This window comes from Camelus dromedarius, chromosome 5, assembly GCF_036321535.1.
Source record: "Camelus dromedarius isolate mCamDro1 chromosome 5, mCamDro1.pat, whole genome shotgun sequence".
Classification (NCBI taxonomy): Eukaryota; Metazoa; Chordata; class Mammalia; order Artiodactyla; family Camelidae; genus Camelus; species Camelus dromedarius.
In genome coordinates this window covers 74699887-74723429 of record NC_087440.1, presented here as the reverse complement: position 1 = coordinate 74723429, position 23543 = coordinate 74699887, and the positions used below count along the sequence as shown (strand labels likewise).

General features: G+C 35.7%; 1 protein-coding gene across 3 annotated transcripts in view; it reads left to right on the top strand.

Annotated features, from left to right (window-relative positions):
• CEP128 (centrosomal protein 128) overlaps positions 1 to 23543 on the top strand; it is a 357240-nt gene that overhangs the window by 93644 nt on the left and 240053 nt on the right. For all 3 annotated transcript variants that reach the window (XM_064486166.1, XM_064486164.1, XM_031454133.2), the window contains one exon: positions 22734 to 23084. In XM_064486166.1, the coding sequence (XP_064342236.1) occupies positions 22734 to 23084 (351 nt within the window). The remainder of the gene's footprint in view (positions 1 to 22733; positions 23085 to 23543) is intronic.

The window sequence follows — 23543 nt, the reverse complement described above, 5'->3', positions numbered from 1 at the left end:
TCTACCTCTTTGTTTAACCTCTATGTTCCTCCACTCTTCTCTCAAGTTCAGTGAGCATTTTTATGATCAAAGCTTTGAAGTCTTTATCAGGTAAATTATTTATCTCCATATCATTAGAGTTTTTTTTTTTTTTTTCCTGGGGTTTTATTTTGTGCTTTTGTTTACAACATATTTCTCTGTCTTCTCATTTTGTTTGATTTTTTTTTTATGTTTGTTTCTATGAATTAGGAGAAACAGTTATCTCTTCATGTCTTGAGGGCATGTCCTTGTGAAGGAATGTCTCTGTGCAGACTGTGTGTGTCCTGTGGCTTTGGCTGGAGGGCTGGAGCTGAAGTGAACCTGGGCTTTTCCTAGGGTATACCTGGAGCTGCTGCCTTTGCATAGGCCAGGGCTTCTCCTGGGGTACACTGGTGGTTGCTCTCCAGTAGGGGGGGGTGGAGTTGGAGCCAGAGACTGGTGTGGACTGTGGCTTCTCTCAGGGTGTGTGGAGGGCTAACACTTTGGCAAGGGGGCTGGAGCCAGAGGGGCTAGAGCCAGAGCCCAGTGTGAACTGGAGCTTCTCCTGGGGTGCACTGGGGAATGCCACCTTGGTGAAGGGACTAGAGTGGGATCTTGGTGTGGGCTGGGGGTGGGGGTCTGTTGAGGTATTCTTGACAGGCCAGCTATGATGTCAGGCACTTGTCAGTTTGCTTCCTCTGTACTGGGACTCAGAGTAAGTTTGTGTGCACACTCTTTTAAGAGCAGAGTCTCAGTTTTCTATAGCCCTCCAGCTCTTCTGGATGTAAGCCTCACTGGTTTTCCAAACCTGGTGCTAGTCCTCAGGGTTAGGGTGCCCAAGGTGGGAACTGAACCCCTCACTCCTTAGGGAGGACCTCTGAGTTTTTGGTAATATCTCCACTTGCTGGGGTATGTGAGTTCTAATTAAATCACTTCTCTTCCCCTGTACTCATCTTGGTGTGTGTGTGTTTTTTTTCCTTTTTCTTTGTATCATTAATTATAGAAGAGCTAATCTGCTAGTCTTCAGATCATTCTCAGAGATATTTGTTCTCTATGTAGTTATAGTTTTTGTGTGTCCTTGTGAGGGGGTAAGCTCAAGATCTTCCTATTCTGCCATCTTGGCCCTGCCTTTCCCCCTACATGTTTAATAAATTCTTAGTAAAAATATTCTCAGAGCAGTTGAAATGATAAGACTTTTAAATATTTTTAATGGGTATTATTTAGCCCTTTATCATGCTGACAAAAGTGATAAAATATGATTATTTTGCCAAAGTTAAGTATGAAAAAATATGCTAATGAATGCCAAAGGTAGAAAAATCCCTTATTGAGTTGTTTGAAACCATATGTTGGTTTATCCTCCCTCCCTCCCTCCCCTCCTCCCTTTCTTCCCATTGTTTCTTTTTATTTACCACTTGTAGAATAAATTGGAAAAAAAATCTAAGATACGTAGCCATTTAAAATTACTTATAATGTAATAATGCTCTCATTCAAAATTTATCCTAAATTAATAGTTCTTTTACATTTTTATATGTGTTAGAAGAGTTGGAGTTCTCTTGGGTTAGTGTTTGGGTGTGAAATACAATTGGAGAGAAAGATTGAACATTTACTCACATATGAAGTACAAATGACCATCTGTTACATGCTGGGCACTGTTAGGCACTGTTCTAGATGCTGGTGACATAGCAATGGACAAAACCTCCTCAGGTTTCCCTGTTTCTTTGAAAGTGACATTCTAAAATTGACACAGAATGTTCTTTGAGTTTGTTGCAAGTATAATTCAAATTCCTTTCAAAGGATGAAAGATTTTTTTTCCCAATTGCTATTGAAAAACATATTACAAAAAGACATCATTCACCCTGGAAGAAATTATTATTAACCATTTTTCCTGATTTTCTTACTTTTAACAATAAAATAATTAATTAAAGTTACATTAGTAGTTTTAGATTTGGTGACACTTTGAATATCTTTATTCCCAAGCTATTCTCCAAGTGACATGTAGTGTAGACTTTATAAGAGATATATAGGTCATGGACCACTCAGTTTCACCTCTAACAGTGGCAATTTTATTAAAACTTAATTGAAAAGCATTTAGCCTCTACTTTACTTTCAGTGGTATGGTATACATTCTATAAAAAAATGGAGATGAAGCTCCTTTAGTTACTTTTCCGAGATCAAATATAAGTAAGAGAAGATGCATACAATGAGATTATTGGTCAGGCTCAGGTACAGTAACATTTCTTATGGTTTGTTTGATCATTGATGTCTGTCTTTAAACACATCCTAACACCTCTCCTACAGAACCTTGTGTATCCATTCTTGTTGACTCATTTTTTTCTTGATCTTCCCTCATTTCCATCTTATGTTTTGTCTTTGTTTCAGTTTGTTCATTGTTTCTGTAATGTCCTCTTTTTGTGGAAATCCTTAAACTTTTCCTCCCTGAAGCCTTCTTGGTTTATATCAGTTGCAAAGGGTAATCCTTCCTTTTGAACCATCCTTTTGCCTACATCACTGATGTTTTTATGGCACGTTTCTCACACTGTCTTAAAGTTATCTGGGTATATTTCTCTAAAATTTCAAAACAGGTTGAAATAAAGGAGAAACAGAGCTGCAGAAGAAAGCTGTCCTTGTCACTAAGACAAATCTGACCTTAATGTCCCTACCTTGCTAAAGATATTTTTTTGAAGTCTTGTCCTTGTATCTGAACGCTTGAATTTTCTGTGTCCTAGAATTGGTGTGACCTGGGAGGCTGGTTCATATTAATAATGAAACTCACAGGAGAACAGTATAGGAAAGAGTGCCAGTTCATTGATGTACCCTGTGGGAGTCCTATATGGATATTTAAACACTGTTTTCCTATGCAGGGCACCAGTCTCAATTTTCTAAACCTAGGTTTAGAAAGCTCACTTAGTAACCAAAAAAAAAAAATTGCTTGGTGAACACCGAAGCAGAGAATAATGAAAGGACTATTATTTCATGGCTGTGGCTCCCTCAACCCATCACTTCTCTTTATCAGCATTCTGGTACTCAGAGATCCTATTTACTTGAGCAGATTCTGTCTTTATTCTTGGAGTTTGTTGAACTGATTTTGTCTTCCTAACAGTCTTCTATTCTGCTTCCACTGTGATGCTCAATGCTCTGTTTACGTTTTCTTTTGGTATATTGCTATGCACAGATTTTGCTCTAGGCCATTTATCAGTATGTATTGATGTTATAATTCAAATTGGTTGCATTCTGGGAGCCACTTATGAATTAAGGACTTATATGCCTTTTCAAATCATCAATGAATATGGGGTAAGAACCAAGACTTATTTCAATATCTCTTTATGCCTTCCGCCCTACCCCAAAACAATGTCTTACCCATTTTAGGCACTCAATTAATATTTGCTGACTGAAATAATATATTGTAGAACATTTTTATGGTTATTTTTCAAAGCTAACATTTGTTGTCCAGTCATTCCTTAGAAGCACATTCATTTCTGAAAGAGTTGTCAGTATTCAAGGGACCTTTGCTCCTTCTCGCTAATTGCATTAGTTTTTGTTGATCCAGAATATATATTTTAAGCAGTTGTTCTGTACTGGGGAAAAACAATGAAAATAGCTTGTAAGAAACCCAAATGAAAGCTACATTTGAGTTTGCATAATTTACCTTTCAAATTCTACCTAAGACCTCAGATCTGTATATGCATAGAAAATACTAAGTGCATTTTTCTCTTCTTCTAAACTTGAGTTGAACCTCATTAACCTTGATAGGCTATTTGTATTCATAAGAATTCCAAGCATCCTTGATCAATGATTCCTCCTGATTTAATCTCAGCCTCCATCTTCCATCAACTTACTCTTCTTGAAGAAAAAAAAAATTTGACTTTTAAATTCAATGAAGAACTTCAAAGAAAAAAAACACACAAGGTGCTGTACATAATTTAGATTAAATTTTGAAAGTGATAATTGAGTGACAACTGTCATGATTATTCATTAGCAGAAACATGGGACTGTAATGCCAGAATTTACTTCTAAAAAGAGAGACGGTAGTTGAAAACAAATGATAATCAATTGTAACTTTTGTTTAATGATTAGTATGGCAGAAATAGAAGGAAGAGTGTTCCTTTTATGGATGCTTTTAGGATAAACTCTTTTGATCTTTGAATTTCTTATCTAAAGCTGGCTTTACTATGTAGTGACGCTGTCTTCATTACTACTTTTAAACCCTTCTTAGAGACCTATGGTCTTAGACGGCTTAGTAACCCTGTCTTTCATTTCCTATTGTACTTCTTTTTTAAAATCTTAATGATTTCTCCTCATCCATATGCATGTTGTAAAATATGGTATTATCTGATCAATAAGTAATTTTTAATATATAGATTAGCTTATAAACAAAAGTATTGGGAGCAAAACTTTATAGACAGAGGCTAAAATTGTCGAACCCAGTGGAGACAAAGTCTGCCTCTATTATTAACCAAATTAACCCTGACGTTAGGGCAAATTGCAAAGTCTGTAGATACACTATACGCCAAGTTCTTAAAAAAGCTAACTATTGGCAGAGATTGTGTACAGGTGAAAACTCTGAAACTAAATAAACCTTTGCACTTCTTGCAAGATTTAGTTTAATTTTCAGATCTTTCATCTTCCTGGAAAAATAAGAATTTTAGGAGTTGTGAAGAAAGGCAGTTTTCCTATTTTCTGTAACTCTGAGTTGCTTGCATGTTTCCACAAAGCCAGAAAGTAGGAGTGGACTGAATATTTTAATTTTTTCTCTAAACTATCACTAATACTTATAATTTATCATTTGAGTGTGGTGAATAGGAAAATAATTTAGAAATAAAAATATCCATTTTCAAGTTCTTTATTTTCTGAAGTCATGATAATTTCTACATTGTGTTTTATATATAAATTGAATATGTAGGCTTTTGTGATTCTTATCTCTATGTATATGATGTGTGTGTGAGTGCATGTGTGCACCTGCATGCATGAGGCTGTGGTGAAACAGGGAGGAACTTATATTCCTCATAAAATAATGAAGTTTTGATAATTTCTATTTAAAGCAATGACAAAGATAACAGGTAGCTTTGGAATAACTATTAAAGGAATGGCTATAGAAAAATGGGTGAAATGAAATAAATGAGGTAATATTCTTGCATCTAAGTAATTGATGGTTATTCATTTCTTACTACCACAAATACGTTAACAGAGGGATAGTAGACTTTATATTAAGCAGATTTTAACTATTCATACATTATTCCTGTAGCCTTTCCTTATCATTAGAGTGATTTTAATTTGATAGTGTTTCATTTTAAGTGGAAAATTAACTGCTTGTTAGATGTTTGTTTTCAGGCAGCTGTCTACAAGTGGAAGTGAGATTGTACTGAGCCTTAAACCACAAAAAAGTCAACAAGTTTATTATACTCTTGAAAATGTTCAAATAGTATAAATTATCTTTGTAAGAAAATAAACTATTCATTTGCACTGAGATAAACATTCTTTTAGTTTTTAATAAGTAATACATGGCTAACATCAACAAAGGTAAATGTTAGCAAGTTTTTACAAATGTATTATATGCATTTAGTTTATAGTACTTCAGTTAGGTGAGGTATGTTTTTATATCATGCAACATTTTATTTTTGGGGAATATATAATAAGATGTTAGACTGTTTGCCCTTCCTTAGAGAAGATTACACATTAGGCAAACTTGGCAATTCTGATTGAAGAACAACTTCTGCCTTTGGCAATAGTGGATTATCTTGTTGCAGAACAAACCTCTTACTGAGAAAAACTAGAAAAGCTGGGTAAGACATATGTTGAAAGAAAAAAACTGAATTTTTCAGAAAGTTATCTGGTTACAAAGACAGGAAAGATCAAGTATGCTGTTGAGGAAGGGGATGCAGAGTGATGGATCTGACACTTGGCCCCACTTTCCCTTGGAATGTGCTCTGAATTACAAATTGAGCAGAGCTTACAACAGAGTTTAGGCCCCTGAAGAGGAAGAGCCTGGTTAACATTTCACACCTGGGATGAGATACCCAAGGGCTAAACCCCAGGATTCTATGTGAACTGGAAATAGACTAATAGTCATAAAGACTGTAACATAGCTTTGAGTCTGCCTTGATTTTGTCTCTTCCTATCCTAACTGTCCATTTAAACAAAAGTACAGTTGACTCTTGAACAACTCGGGTTTGAATTGCATGGGTTTACTTATATGCAGATATTTTTTCAGTAGTATATATTACCATGGTCTAGTTGGTTGAATGCATGAATACATGGTCTAGTTGGTTGAATGCAAGAATACAGTGGAACTGTAGATATGGAGGGCCAACTATAAGTTATACTTGGATTAACTCCTTTTGTTGTTCATGGGTCAACTGTAAATCTTTTGTGGAGGAAGATATTACCATCCAAAGCCCTCATATTGTTTCTGTAATTTGTCATAGAATATCTAGCATTTAATCAGAACTTAGCAGGCAGAAAACAAAACCATACTAATAAAAAGCAAGAGAAAAAAAAAGCAGAACTAGAAACAAGCATATAGACTATTCAGATATAAGTTAATAGAAATCAACTTTCAAGCAATGGTTATTAATATGTTAAGAAGTTAGGTTGTAAGGTATTTAATTCTAGCAGAGAATAGGACATGAAAAAAAATCACTAGAAATCTGAGAATTGAAATATATACCTAAATTAAGAGCTGGTTAGGTAGGTAGAGTTTAACAGAAGATTAGAAACATTTTTCCTTATTACCCTGAAGAATTTTATGAGTTCTCTATCCATATGTATGCTTAAGTTATATAAAATGTGGGTTGGTTTCTTGTTTTGTATTCTATTTTTAATATCTTCTAATTGGCAGTGAGAAAAACAACTTCTTCAGTCTTTTATTCAATAAATTTTGATTAAAGGCTTGTTAGGTATTGGGTCTGGTGCTGGGGTCTGGGGTTACACAAGTGAAATTAACGTTGCCCCAAGTAAAGTCACAACCACTGAACTCACATTTAGCATCAATGTCAGTTCGCCAGAAAAACCAGGCCTCTCCATTGTGGATGGGCAGAATCACTGTGATTCTTAAAATGTGGAGTAGGGGTATGAGCAGGGGGCTCTGAACCTTTGGAAGTGGGCATGATGCTCATTGGTTCGTACTGCACCAGGATGACTCCTACCTTCCAAGGGCATATGTATATATATATGAAAGCAAAGAGTCATCAGAATACAAGACAGCAGAAATATCTTCAAGTAGAAATTGGTACTTGATGATTGAAAATCTGAAACAATGGCTTCATAGTTTTGTAGGTTTAATGATTTCATTATTATGTCACATTTTCCAGTTATATTTGTCCCTTCAAACTTACAAGAAACTGAGACACACTCAGATGGGGGTTTAATGTAAGAGAGGCAAGAAACTATCTTGATAGCTGCCCTGCTGGACTTAATGGAGAAAACAAACTTCATACATGTAACCACACTAACTCTATGTTGACCCTCTATTCCAAAAGGGGTAAACTTCAACCAGCTCTCGATGGCTCCCTTAGGTTTAGTAATAATTTATTGGTTGAGTCATCTGTGACCGTGGTGCTGGAGTCACTGGGTTCTACTAGTACTCTGGTTTTTTGTTTGGGTTTGTGTATGTGTGTGTGTGTATATGTGTATGTATTTGAATTTCTATTAAAAATCAATTGCTTTCAGCCTGAAAAAATTCCTTTAGGGTTTCTTGTAAGGATGGCCTACTAGCAACACATTCTCTCAACTTTTGTTTATATGACAATGTCTATTTTATCTCATTTTAAAACAAGAATTTGCTGGATGTAAGACTTTACTTGATTCTTTTGCAGCACTTCGAATATTGTCATCGCACTGATTTCTGTTTTCCATTGTTTGTCATGAGAAGTCAGCTTTTAATCTTCCTGGGTTCCCTCATACATGATGAGTAATGTTTCTGTTACTGCTTTCAAGATATTCTCATTGTCTTTATCTTTCAGCATTTGACTGTGTTATGCTTGGATATGGATATTTTTGCTTTTATTCTATTTGGTGTTCGTTAAGCTTCTTGGATATAGATTAATACTTCTCTTCAAATTTTGGAAGTTTTCAGCCATTGTTTCTTGTATTTTTCTGTTCCTTTCTTTCCCTCCTTTCCTTTTGGTATTTTTGTTACATGTATATTTCTCTGAGGCTTTGTTCATTTTTATTCTTTTTTTTTTTTTCTCTGTTCCTTCAATTACATAATCTCTGTTGATTTACCTTAAATTTTTGGATCTTTGAATCTTTTCTTCTGCCAATTCTAATCTACTATTGAGCCTTTCAAGTGAATCTTTCATTTCACTAATTGTATTTTTCAATTCCAGAATTTCTGTTTTAAAAAATGTCTGTCTTTTTAGTGCATTCTCTCTTTGATGAGACACTGTCATCATATACTTTTATTTTTTTAAAATGATTTCCTTTTGTTCTTGGAACACATTTCTAACAGCTGATTTTAAATCTTTGTCCATTAAGTTCATCATCTGTACCCCTTCAAAGCCAGTTTTTATTGTCTACATTTTTTCTTTTGTATATGTTACACTTTCCTATTTCTTTTCATGTCTTGTAATTTTTGTTGAAATAGAGCATTTTAGATAATATGTTGTATTAAGTCTGGGTACTAATTTACTCCCCACTTTCTTGGGTTTGTTGTTGTTTATTTTTTTTTATTTAGTGAAATGGCTGGAGTACCAGTTAGGAAAAGATATCTATTCTGAGTCACAGAGAGGCAAAATGATGGAAAATACAGAAAGGTTCATAAGAAATATATGGGACATAGTGAAGAGATCTGAAGTTCAAATATGTATGTAATTGGAGTCTTAAAAGCAGAAGAATGAGGCAGGGCAGAAGCAATCGCTGAAGAGAAAAGACATCGATTCACATAATTAAGAAGTTCTGAGAAGGACAAATACAATGAAAATCACAGCTAGACATGTCATAGTAAAATTAGTAAAACTAAAGAGAAAGAGAAAACTTCAAATGCAGCTAGAGGGGAAGGAAGGCATATTATGTGAATGATCAAAATGGAAACCAGAAGAATAAAAAGATGTCTTCAGAGTACTGAAATAGAATAATTGCCAGTCTAGATCCATACTTAGTGAAAATATTCTTCAGAAGTGAAGGTGAAGTAAAGATACTTCTCAACAGCAAAACTGACGAATTTAACTTTAGCAGAACTATAATGGTAAAAGTAACTTTTTGAAGGAGAAAGAACAAAAATGCAGCAGGGAATGAAGACCAATATATATGAGGCAAAAATTTGGGAAAAATCTAAGTGAATATTGAGTTAAAAACAGTGGTACTAATATCTTGTATTTAATTTATTTATAAAATCACATGAATACTGTTTAGTTTGGGAAGTTGTATATATTAAGTTGAAGTGTTTTTAAAATCCTTGATATGGAATTGGATTAGGAGCCATATCTTGAATTCTCATTGGTATAGAAAACACACTGATTTTACTTTGTCTGAATGTGGCATGGCTGTGTTGGGGGAATATCATGTTCTTGGACTTTGAGGGGCTGATTACAGAAGCATCCCTCAAAGCCATCCATTTCCATGTCGACTAGAGCCAAAAAAGAGATTATTATTGTTTTTCTTTTCTTTTTTTTTTTTGTGGTAAAATAGACATAACATAAAACTACCATCTTAACCATTTTTAAGTAAACAATTCAGTGGTATTAAATACTTTCAGACTTTTGTGCAACCATCAGAACCATCCATCCCCTCCCCTATTGAAACTACATCTGTTAAATAGTAACTCTGCATCCTCCCCTCCCACCAGCATCTGGCAACTACCATTATACTTTCTATATATGATTTTGAACACTGTAAGTACCTCATATAAGTGGAGTCATACAGTGTTTGTCTTTTTGTGATTGGCTCATTTCACTTCGCCTAATGTACTAACGGTTCATCCATGTCGTAGCATATTGCAGAATTTCCTTCCTTTTTAAGGTTGAATAATGGTCCATTGTATATATATTTTGCTTATCTGTGTATCAGTTGATGAATAGTGGGTTGCTTCCACATTTTGGTTATTGCGAATAATGCTGCTGTGAACACAGGTGTCCACACATCTCTTTAAGACCTGCTTCCACATCTCTGGGGTACCTTCCCAGAAGAGGAATTGCTGGATCATATGGTAATTCTGTTTAATCTTTTAAGAAACCGATCTTACTGTTTATCCCAGCAGGTATACCATTTTATATTCCCACCAACAGTGCACAAGGGTTCCAATTTATCCAACACTTTTCTTTCCTCCCCTTCCCTCCCTTTCCCTTCTCCTCCCCTCTCATCCCCTCCCCTCCCCTACCTTCCCCTCCCCTCCCCTTCCCTTTTCCTCTCCTTTCCTTTCCTTTTGATTTGTTTTATAGTAGCCGCCTGAATGGGTGTGTGGTGGTATCTCAAAGGATCATTATTTTTGTTTGAAACAATGTTTACTTTAGAAAAAAGAAAATAGACCTCTTTTATCTCGTTTAGCTTTCCTTAGCTTCTATTTCCTGTCTAAAATAGAAAAATTGATTTTTCTCGATTGCACAAGGTTATTGTATCATATAAGATAATGTGTCTGATCTATTTCAAATAAACCATAATGCTCATAATGATGTAGAGCAATACAGTTGTGTTATGTTACACTTAGTTTCTCTTCTTCACTGTATGTCAGTGCCATTAAGAATAATATTTTTTTTAGTTGAACTGTGTAACTTACCCTAATCCTCTCAGCTGCTACATCGGTATTGGTAAGTCACAGGTGTACGCCTTTGACTGATAACTGCTTTGCCCTGTTGCATTTCATAGTAAATGTGTAACTGTATTTGCTGTAGAACCTCAATCAAGACAGTCCCAAATACTAATCTGCTTAAAGCAGAACAGTTCTATCCCATCTATATTCAAATTTTCTTTTCCCACAGTGCCTGCTTTAAACATCAGAGTTACAGAGTTAAAATTATCAGTTTAATAGAGTGTGAGAAAAATTAAGAAAACAAAACATACTTTGAGATATGTGTGCCAGGGTCAGAATTCCCCTAGTGTGTTGCTGGAGACTGGATGATATATGTCGCCTTGTGTTTTAAGTTAAGAACTCTGAGGAAATGTGTATTTAAAATGTTCCGTATAGTGAACATCACGGCTAATGAAACAAGTTAATATTTTATCTCTTAACGAAGAGATGAATGTATTTAATTAATTGAACATTATTTTCTGTACTTTGCTTAAGCTTAGTATCATGTTTCATTAAAAAGTACAAGGGAACTGTGGTTGTATGAAGCAGATATGTTCTCATAGGATTTGTGGAGAAATAATCATTTTTAATCACTTGGAAAGACTGAGGAACCTATTATTTGGGATTAATGTCCCTTGTGTGTCTCTGCTTCATTGAACGAAAAGAAAATGATAATAGTATTTGTGGTCAAAATTAGTATGATAGAAAAGACAGAAGGTTATGTTTTTAAAGGGAGAATATTTGTGACACAGTTACCATAATGACCCCTGATTTCTTTTTTAATTCAAGTATAGTCAGTTTCAATGGGTCAGTTTCTGGTGTACAGTATAATGTTTCAGTCAGACATATACATACATATATTTGTTTTCATATTCTTTTACATTATAGGTTACTACAAGATATTGAATATAGTTCCCTATGCTATATAGAAGAAATTTTTAAAATCTATTTTATATGTAGTTGTTAATATTTGTAAATCTTGAACTGCCAATTTATCCCTTCTCACCCCTTTCCCCCCAGTAACTGTAAGATTGTTTACTATGTCTCTGAGTCTGTCTCTGTTTTGTAGATGAGTTCATTAGTGTCTTTTTTCTTTTTTTAGAGTGAGTGATATATGATTTTTTTGATGTTTTATGTGGCTGATCCCTCAGTCATTAAGTGTTTGAATCAGTTTTTATAAGATTATTAATAGATGTTTTGCTTGAGTTAAAAAATGTTGACTCATAGACTTTAAGTATATGTTCTACTTTCAACCAATCATGACTTTAAAAAAAATTTTAAATAGTATGATCCCAATGAGTAATGGCCTAATTTAGCTGCATGTAAGTATATTTTGGGGCTACCAGAAATGTTTTGATTGATTTGAGTTCTTTTATTCAAAGAGATTTGCCTTAGTTCTTCTGACTATGGAAAATTGATTAGTTGTCCTCTTGGTATCAGTTCATAAAACACCTAAATTATACTGAAATGAATGAGTTCATTAAGACATGCAAGAATATGTCAAGCTAATTTCCCAGTAGAGGTGAGTGGGGCATGGCTTAATTGAGAATCTGAGAATTTCAAGTGAAATCCTATTAAATCTGTTAGTTCTTTTGTTTACTCAGTAAAGGCAAAACTTTGTAATATCGGTTAGGGCTTAGTGTGGGAAATAGAACTGCTCCAGGTATTTTATATGATAGTTGTTAATAATACTGGCAGATGTGTCCCTGCCTCGGCTTCCAAGAAAGGATGGATAGCACAAGGGAGGAGATTCACTACAGAACAAAGTAAGTTATTATCTCTCATGACCTTGCGGGCCAGCAGCGAAAAACCAAATTAGCAAGTATATGGCCCCTGCCTCACTTCCACATTCTAAATCTCTCCACACTGCATCTAATTTGCCCCCGGAACACAGCTCAAGGGAGTGCTGAGCATTTGGTTTTGTAGCCTCCATGGAGTAGGAGTATATTAGGAAGTGGAGCTAGGGGCTGATTGCTGCTGGGTGATACACAACAACGGCAGTAGTCAGGTTTTCTTTTGGTTGAGAAACACGGCCTTGCCTTGTCTTTTTCACAGTCTTTGAGCCTAGCTTTGTGGCACTCAGTGAACGCTGGTTGAATTCGTGTGAAACGTAACATCACGTTTACATATACCCATGCATTAGTAATGTTATATTCAATCTGTAATAGTTCTTTTCAGGGGTTTTTTTTTTTTTTTTCTTTTGAAGCATTCTGTCCATGTTAGTTTAAACTAAATCATCATCTATAAATACAATTAACTGGTCACGTGGAAACTAAAATATTCCCATCATGCTGGAAAAGAGTTTAATTTCAATAAAAACAGAACGTGTAGATAGAAGTTTAATATTGTTTCTGTTCTTGAGTCAATCATCTTCCTCACTGGACTACTTGCATCTCATTTTGGATATGTTACTGTTTTCTTTAGTGACTGTTTTCATTTTGTCCCTGCTTTAAGAAAGTCATATTTTGAGCTGGAATTAGTCTACTCTGTTCGCAGAGTCAGTATTAAAGATGATTAATTGAATTCTATTTCAAATGGTATTCTACTTGAGGCTTGTTTGCTGTTTATTAGCTTTAATATCACTGTTTTTGTTCTTGTAACAAACTGAGCTTTATGTCATTTTTGTGTCAGTGTATCATTTTGATATATTCAGACAGTTACTACTTTAATTCTATTTGGTTTCTAGAAACTGTATTGTAAAGCAGATTATTCTGTTGTGGTTTGTGTGTTTTTATATAAATATAGCAATTAAGAGTTGTGTTTCCAACCAAGGATTTTTAACCAAAATCTTTTATGCTTAAAATGAAGTTGTCATCAATGCCAAGATATAAAAACTCTTAATCTCTATAGTAATTAAAATTTTAAAATATTGGTAAAATGAGTATACTACAAACACCACATAATTTTACGGTGTGTGTCTTTACTCTAGCACACTAAGAAGTATGTGTGTATGGACAACTATTGTGTCTCTGATATACCAAAAACTGACAGCCAAGCTGTTATAAATATTAAAATGAAAATGTACAGTTAATTTTTTTAATCCTAATATTTAGAAGGGGCTTTCTCAGATATTATCAAACTATTTGGGGAAATTGAACAAGTGGCGTTTTTATTAATAAACAGATGCTTTACAAATGATTATATTTCCATTTGGCTTGCCCCTAATTTGGAATCTTCCCCACCGCCCCAGACATTACAGAATCAAATTATTTTGAATTCTTACAAAAGGCTTTTTTTGTGAGTGTTTGGGAGAGGTGTCTCATTGATTGGATTCTCTTGTTCATCGTTTTCCTCTTCTCCATCCTCCTCTCAACCCCGTTTCCCCTGCCAACACCAATGTTATAGGCAAGTGCATCTTGAAAGAAGATACCAAAGAGAAACAGGGCAGGAATGCTAGGCAGGCTCTTGCTTTAGTGTTGTTGGTGTTGAGTTCTGAGATTGGCTGGCGTGAATAGACACATCCTCTCTATCTCTGTTTCTGTCTCTCTCTTACCCATCCTCCCTTTCTTTCTCTCTATTACTTTCAGTAGCAAGTGTTGAATTATCTTCTTTTCCTTCCCTTTGCCATTATCTAATGTTGTTAGAATAGGGCTCTTTTCTTTTGCACAAATAATTATTGTTAGAAAGCACTATATCATCAGATAAAGACAATGAGGAATGAAATGTAAGAATAGATTAGATAGCATAAATCGGGAAGAGAGGCAGAATTTGAAATAGAGAAGAAAGAATTGCTCCTCTGTATCACATTTATTAAAAATAACTGTTGTGTCTGTTTCCTCAACTAGGCTGTAGGGTTCTTAAGAGCAGTAGAAAACAGAACAATGCTGTCTTAATCATCTTTCTGTCTCAGCACCTTTGTTGTTGCTGAATGCAGTAAATTTTTTTTTGGGCTGAATGGAAACACCTGTATTTTCTTCAGAAACACTGGCTAGTTTCTTTTCTAGCCTCTTAAGTGCTGCAGGTGGTTCTTATAAACCAGCTCCATTGAATTTGCTGAAATTGAATTAAGATGAGAGAAGAATTGGTTCTAAAAGTCCATTTCTGCTTTAAAAGGATGATCTTCAATTATTTTTAATGTGGCTGTAACGTTTTAATATTCTAGTGTTAGGACAATGTCCTTTGGTGGTTAATCTTAAGCACATAACTGCTCATGTTGTTCCCTGGCTAAAAAACATTTGAAAGCTTAAACTGGATTTCAGCATCCCACCCAACGTGATTTCTGACCGTGCTTCCCAGTCTCTTAGCTCTCTTGAGCTGTTACTCTTCGTGAACAGCCACAGACGTCCTGCCCGCTCTGTGGCTCCTGCCCAGGCTGTTGTTGGTCATCAGTGCTCATCTCCTTTCTAACAGTGATCCACTCGTTTCTCTTCTTCACATTTTAGTTTGCCTGTTGTCTCCTTGTTTTTCGTTTTCTTCTTATGAGGTCTTACCGATCAGAATAGTTTCTCTTAAATTTACTAACTTAAATCCTGTTTCTGCTAACACTGATGTTGCTTCCTTCCTGCTGGATCATATTTGCTCTGATCAGTATTTCTCATACAGTACTTTGCTGGTTTTAACCTAAGTCAACCGTATGCTGTGATTTTTCTCTCTGTTTCAAAAAAGTTCTAGAAACATCTGTGCATCAGAGATTGTGTAATTCCTGTTAAGGATTCCCTTCTGTCTCAGGAAGAAATATGGCCAGTTCTTTAATTATTGAAAAGACTGGCTAGTATCCAAGCCAGCAATACAGTGAAGCAGAATCAGTATTTGAATATTAGGGACCAGTGACGAGTCCTTTCTCTGCTGAAAACAATCTTCCTTATCTTGTATTGATCATTTTATCTTTCCGTGCCTTCAGTTTCCTTACCTCTAAAATACAGACATTAGATTGCCTCTCTAATTCCAACTTTTTTTTTTCTATTTAGTAATAAAAAACTATCATTGTTGAATTGCTGAAATGTGCCCGTCAGTCTTCCAGGTGTTTTATGTAAGTGATCTCGAGTAGGTCATCATTGTTCTGTGATGTCGATGGTACTGATTCCCTTCTATAAATTTAGCCTCTTTGGTTCACAGACAGTAAGCAGTTCTAAGGTCATAGACTAGCAGAGCTGGGATTTGAACTCAAGTCTGGTACCCGTGCTCTTTCCATGGTATGCCACTGTCTCCCTGGGATGTTATTTTGAGTCCTGTAAGCCTAGCTATTTTCTCATTACCGTTACAAGTTTCCACAGGAAGTACACAATACTGTAGGTGGAAGTGTTTATTTAAGATAAATACTATTTAGAGTACCCTGACTTATTTGGGACCAGGCTTTCATTTTTAAATGTTCACTAAGGTGCCCAGTCTTTTGTGTGTGTTGACTGTCAAGTGAGAGTAGAGGAGAAATTGTGCTTTACTGTATTTTAGCTACATCAGTGAACAAATAATTATTGTTGAGACCTATACCATAGTCTACTTTTTGTCCCTAATCCCTCATGGAAAATGTTTTAAATGTAGACTAAGGAGTTCTTCTTTATGAATATGAGAAATAACAAGGTGGGTGGAAAGATCTTTGTGTGCTAGACAGAGCAGATTTCTTTATTCTGTAAATTTGCCTCATTATTCTACCTTGTCCAGTTTTTCCACTTTTGTAATTTCCAGTTGATAAATATCCTTTTGTAAGCAAAATGTCTGAAATTATGATCTTAGATATGTGATCAGTTAAAGCTAGAATTTCTGGGGTGTCCTATCCACATTTTTTTAATAGAATCACTTATTGATTTATGTTAATTTTAAATGTCATATTCATATGAGTAGGCTGTCTGTAATTTTCTTAGAATTTGAATACAACCACTGCAGTCATTAAAAATGGAGCCAGTGGCAGCCACAGCCAATCCATTTTAAAGGGAGAGTTCTTTTCTACCATCTTCTAAATGCATTATTTTACAGGTATTATTTATAGTTAAGTGTTTTATAATTAAGAACTCATTTAAGGACTTACCTTTTTTCATCTCTGTCTGTTCTTTGGTCATTTTACTCCTGGAAGAGAAGAGCTAACTTAGTAGGCCTGAGACAGCTTTCCTTAGGAGGGCCTGCTTGCAAGGTAGGCCCTGGTCTAGCATCTAGAAACTTGAGTGATAATCAGTTCTTTACACTGATACGAATCTTTCCCTAATGGTGAGGGTAGCTCTCTGTGCCTAGACCTTTTGTACAAACAAAATGTTGTTTAAGCTGAACATCTGCTTTACTTCTGGGAGTGTGGAATTCTGGTACATGCTAGGCAGACAGTGGCTAAGTGACTAGCCCCTAATTAAAACTTTGGGCACTGAGTCTCTAATGAACTTCCCTGGTAGACAACAGTTGATGGGTGTTGTCAGAATTCACTGCTGGGAGAATTGAGCATGTCTCGTGTGATTCCACTGGGAGAAGGGTCTTGGAAGCTTGCACCTGGTTTCCACTGGTCTTCACTGCATGTCCTTCCCCTTTTACTGATGTTGCCTTCTGTCTTTTCACTCTAATAAATCTTAGCATAAGCACAACTATGTACTTCTATATGCTTCTAGTCCTGTGAATCCTTCTAGCTGTCGCCAAACCTAAGACCTTCAACACAGCTAGTAGCTAATATTTTTTTCCCCACCTGAAAAAGGAAAGAGAAAAGAAATGGAATTAAATGTATAAAGTTTTAGTAAGTTTGTGCTTTTGGTAATATACTGTGAAGGGGATTGGAACGTGCCACCCAAAGTATGCCACTTTGGCGTATTGATTATTTTCAGCTGAAGGCACTTGAGGGCGAGTAGATGCAGAAAGGGCTCTCTGACCTCCTGTTTCTACCTGAAAGCAGATCAGTATTTACCATGAGGAAGGAAACCTCCTTGTACCAGGAAGAGAAAAACATTCTCATCATTGGAGACTGGGAGGTGATCTGTACAAACCTAAAACAACCCTTATCTTCCATTAATTTCCCCCATATATTTCCTAGTCACTTTCCTACAGTTTACCACCCCTAGATGCTTCTTAAATCCCTTTTCCTTTGTCTTGTCATTCTCCATAAATTCTTTTTTAAAAAGACATATAAGCTCTCTGTCCTGACCACTTCTTTGGGTCTTCATTTTTCCTATGAAGGATCCTGAAGGTATGTAAAAATATTAAATAAAATTTGTAATCTTTTCTCCTGTTAATCTATCTTGTGTTAGTTTAATTCTCAGGTCCACCACAGAAACTAAAAGGTTCCCTTTGGGAGTCTAAAGGTTTTTCCTTCCCTGCAACTGGAAAAAAAAAGAATTCCTGGTAAAAAGTATGCTTCTATGTCTTTGGATTGATTTTATCTTTGATGGTACTTATATAGTGAGAAATAAATAGTGGGCTTATTTAAGTGATATGAAATTTAACCACCCTGCTTTAGTAGCTGAGATAATTCACACAATTTAAATACAAAAAGTTCTTCAGGGTAGTTGCTTCCAGGAATATATGATAGTAATGATGGAATTCAAAATTATCATAATTGAATAAACAAGAAACTTGTTTTTCATTTAACATTTCATGTAGTACATAGGATGATACTAGTATTTACCAAATGTGCCTACCCTGAAAGTATTTATGGATTAAGGATGTGTTTGTATGCTCATGTGCCCAATGTATACGTGTGTATGTATGTATGAGTGTGTGTGTTTATGGGAGGAATTGTAATGAGGGTTCTCATTCTTTTGATTGATGGGTGAGAAGTGTTTGTTACAATTATACCATTCTGATTGGTTATTTGAGGAAGATGAATTAAAGAATGTCAAAGCAGTGGCTGAATAGGATCTGCCGAGGAGTGAATATAAGGAAGGAGTTCTCTGACAAGTTTCACTTGAGGTGTAATGTAGTCAAACTGACAGGGGCAAAGTGGTGGCAACAGTTTCCAGACTCCAGGCCGTTAAGAGGTGGTGTGTTCATCCAGTTTTCAAATTGAAACCTACTTTCCCATCAGTAGTGAGAACCATATTATTTACAGTAAGAACCACCCCTTTTCTGTTCATTTACACTCACATACCCAATTAATGCCGTGATGTTTACAGATATTCTTCTAAGTAAATCATTGTCTGTTATCTTTGAATATGAAAGTCTGAAATTTTAAAATGTGAGAACAAAGAAATTTAGTTGTTAAGCTCTGGGCTTGCACATATTAATACTATTCTTATTGCTCTGTAATTACAGAAGAATAAATAATGCTAAACTTCTTTACTTCTGGACTCAAAAGAGTTGCTGGAGAAATTCGAAGAATTTTGTATGCTCTTGGGCCCATTATAAATTTGAGACTATCTAAGTGTAACCTTATTTCTGTTTGTCAGCTCTTAAACCTTTATCTCTTGTTCAGTTTCTCTTTTTGTACAGCAGTTATTTCAGATTTTCTCGCTATATTTAAATACACAGTTCTGCCTCCATTTTTATCCTTCCTCAGGAGAGAGAGCCTTTACCGCTATTTTAATAGTACTGTCTTTTTGTTAGGAGTTGATCATTTGATAAACTCACTTTTCTGACATGTTAAAATTAAGATGCCTGTGGGATTACCTAGTGTAGAAAGTCATTATGCAATTAGATATTTAAAGGTCTGTAGTTTAGAAGATCAGTCTGGCCCTGAATTAAGAATCACTTATATCTGTTTTTCTGCATACTTACCACCAAAGACATTTTGTAGGTGGAATGATGCTTAATACTAGAACCCTGTACAGTTAATCTCTATTTAAAAGCTAAATAGTAGAAGAGACCCAGGAAAGGAGATTGTTAAAGAACAGGAAGAAAAAGGAAAACTAGTGAGAGTGTTATTATGAAAATAAGAGAAGAAGAGAGACTTAAGAATGAGAAGAAGTAATTGGCAGTGTCACATACAATAAGAATAGCAGGAAAGATTTGAAGAAATTCCATTGTATTTGGCTATAGGTGATCTTTGGGGATCTTGATGAGAGCTATTTTAATTATATAATAAAGATGGAAACCAGATCCAGTGAATTGGAAATAAGACTGTAGGCATCAAGTGTGGACTGCCTGTTTCCAGGAGTTTATTTTAACAGGAAGAGTACAGGGTGCTAGTTAACAGATCATGTCAGATTGATAAAAGTTTTTTTGTTTGTTTCATTTAAAAAAAAATCACTGATTTTTTTTTTGAAGATCAGAGGAGTAGAGCAGAATAATCAGTAGGGAGAGAGAGGTTGAAGATGTGGAAGATGTAGTGAAGCTCTTGAGGGATGTGTAAAGAAGTAGCAAAGACAGGCTAAGGAAGAAAGATCCCTTTTCCTTATTTGTCTAAGGAAGAAAGATCCCTTTTCCTCAGAGCCTGGAGAAGAGGAGAGACTGACCACTAGAAAGAGTCAGGATGGTACAGGTAGGAAATTTTGGGAGTGTCCTGCCTAATAGCCTCGATTTTACTTCTAAAGGGAGAGCTGTGTTATATCCTGGAGTGAGTGAAAGGATGGTCGGTTCAGAGACAGAACATTTTGCAATGGCCACAGTTTGGACGGGTTGGAGGCAGGCAGGGGAGTTTCTGGGCACTGAGGAGTTGGCTTTCAGTGTACGGTCGCATCAGCTGATACTCCTATGTGATTTTCCTTAAAGACCCAGTAACCTGATGTAGGAAATAGATTTTTTTAGTTCTCCCAGAGCTGGTGATTTTGCTGTTCAAGTTCAGTAGATGAACAGTTTTTAAAAGAAGTTTAAGATGTGAGCAAGAGAGTATTGAAAGTGAAATAAGGAAGTTAGGTTAAAGAGCCTGAATTTAAAGTCAGCAAAAGGAATGTCAGGGTTGTGGTCATCCACTTGACAATGAAGCACAGATGCATCAGAAGAAAAGAAGTGAGGTGACCAGGCAGATGGGTAGATAAAGCCAGAGGCCTGGGGAGGAGATAATGGAGGAAGGGGGTTTTGAGACATACCTCTTGCTTCAGAGAGGAATGTTCTGAAAAAAACACTGGGATGGGACTGTGGAAGTGGGTGACTGAAGAGGCCTGGAGTCAGGGTCATCTGAGAAACTGAAAGCTTAACAAGGGTTGAAAACCTGGGCTCTGGAGCCAGACTATCTGGGTCTAAATCCTGTGCCCTCACTTGTTAGGTATGTGCTCTCGGGCACGTTCCAAGTGTTGGTTACCTGTCACTAAAGTCAGGATGATAACGGTGCCTTACTTTAGTTTGTGGTGGGATTGAATGAGGTAATTCATATAAAGCATTTGCACCATCCCTTGCACAGTGTAAGTGCTCAGTAAGCTTTAGTGGTTGCTGTCATCAACATCATTATTTTCATTATTATCGCTAGCTCCTTGTCATTTAGATCTTAGCTCGTATGTCACCTCCTAAGAGAGACCGTCCCCAGCCGCACCATAGAATATAGACCTGTTCAGGTAGCTAACTGTCCAGCACATTTTAGCACTGTTGTAATTGCTGTTAGTGTGAGTTTCTCCCCAGTTAGATTATTAGCTTCTTTGGTGTTGAAGCCAGGTCTTACTAACCTTTCTATAAACTGTGTATCTAACGCATAGGAAGTATAACCACTCTCCCAAGTGTTTGGTCTGGGGGAAAAATGGTATCTCTCTGTTGATACAGAAATCACTTCAATACTGCTTGATAATAAAGTTGATTTCCGGCATAGTGGTAAAACTTTTAGATATGGGCAAAAGGGCAAATCACCATCACTAGGGTTTTCTGATCTCATTAGAATTTTCCACACAAACAAGTGCACAGTTCTCAATTTACTGTTTTGTTTGGGTGGACAAAGGAGTGACTCATCTCTTCCAGGCTGCATTGAATTTAGCAAGCTGAGCAAATGCAGACCTCTTGTTTTCGAGGCATTAATTTTGTTGCCATAATGTCAAACCATGGCTTTAATCATGAGAGAAATTATATTTAGCTTTATTTGAGCCACAGTTCAGGGATAATGGAATCCGGAACTTAATAGCCTGCTCTTAGAGCCAGAGGAAGTTGGTAAATGTTTCCAGTCTCTGTTTGTAGGTGCCTTAATACAATGTAGGTAATATTTACTGTTGGTCCAGCTCACAGTGTCATCGTAGCCTCCTGAACCCAATCTCACTTGGACACATGATCTTTTCATGTTACTTTTGTTACCACAGATGTTTGGAAACCGAGGCTCTGGAAGGGCAGCTTATGGGACACGTTGTAAGCACTTATTGCTGAACTTGTCACCCCCTTCCAAAGCTTTATGAGAGTGGCTTAATGTTTATGATTATAACATACATTCTTTTTATTTGTTTAAAATGTTATATAAAAGTGATGACCTCTCATTTTTGAAGTTAAAAATCGATATTTACCCATTCTTCTCAAATTAAAAATGTATCAATCATGATGATTTAGTATAAATTCCAAATGTATTATTGACCAACTCTGTTTTAGGGAAGCTAGATTTTAAGAGTTCAGGTTCTTTTCTTGATTAGGTAAGTATTCCACATAAATTTAAGTTTATTTGAAAATCTATGCTACAGTGACTTGTATAAACTTGAGATCAGTTCATCAACTTAACAACATTATGTTGATTTAGCTGGAAATAACCTATCTAGAAACACTTTACTGAGAGTTTTAAATAGACTTTTACATATAGTGTTATCTATACTATATTTCTATTATCAGTGCTCATTTTTTGTTAGATTTTTATTTTATTATAACAAAATTTTATGCCAGCTAAAAAGTAAAATATTACATATGATTATATATGATTGCTGTGATAATCTGACAAATTTTGAAACATTGACATTTCTTTATTTGGACAAAACACTACATTCATAGTAAAGCAATGCACATTGTTTTTCTCATCAACAAGGCTTTCTATTTTGGTGATAGTCAATTGGAAAAAAACAATTTTCCCTTTTTGGATAATAAGGTAGTCTAAAAAAGAGGAAATATTTTTATATAAAATTATTCTCAACTAATGTGATCATAAAATACATAGGAAAGTACTCATGTGTTTTTGATTGATTACTAATTTAGTGACATGGGAAATTCTTGTTTGATGATATGTTATGCGTTCAATTTTGACCAGAACAATTTCGTAATATTTCACATGCCTCATTCCTAGAATTTAACACGTGAATTGGAGAAGAGGGAAAAACAGCAACTAGAGATGTTGGATGAACTGAAGGAGATCCAGAATCACTTTGAGGCATGTGACGCCAAGCAGAAGCGTGCTGACCTCCAGATCTCGAAGCTAACTCACCATGTGGAGGAGGCAACCAAGCAGGCTGAGCAGTACCTCCTCGAGTTCCAGCAGTCAGAGGCCTTGAGGCAGGAGGCAGAGAAGAGAAGAGAAGAGCTGAAGCTGAAAGCTCAGGAGTCTATTAGGCAGTGGAAGCTAAAGCATAAGAAGTTAGAGCGAGCACTGGAGAAACAGTCTGAATCTCTTGATCAACTGACAAACAAAAATAATCAGGTATAAAAGCCAGATTCCTAAGGGATGATTTTTGCTGTGACCAACCATTCATTCATTTGTCCTTTGAACAAACACTGGAGTGCTGTATTATGCATATAACCTATCAAGATGTTCTTGGTAGAAGAGTCTTTTTGTCTTGGCTATTTCAAGGTAAAGAGTAATCAAGTTTTTAAAAAAATCTTTTTAAGGCCTTTTCAGTAGTTTAACATTCTGTGATTTTTTTCAGAGTTGGCCCTTAAAATAGATCCACTCCCCTCCTCCATTTTAGCTTTTAGTTCCTACGTTGAAATTATTCTTTTATATTCAAATGGAAGAAAATCACAAAATCTTCTTTAATATCACATCCTCTTTCCTCCAATGCGTGTATTTTAAAGTTTTGTTTCTTTGTATATTTCAACTTTAATGTTGGTTAGAAAGAAATATTTAAAAATGTAGTTGTTACTTCTGGACCATTTTCTG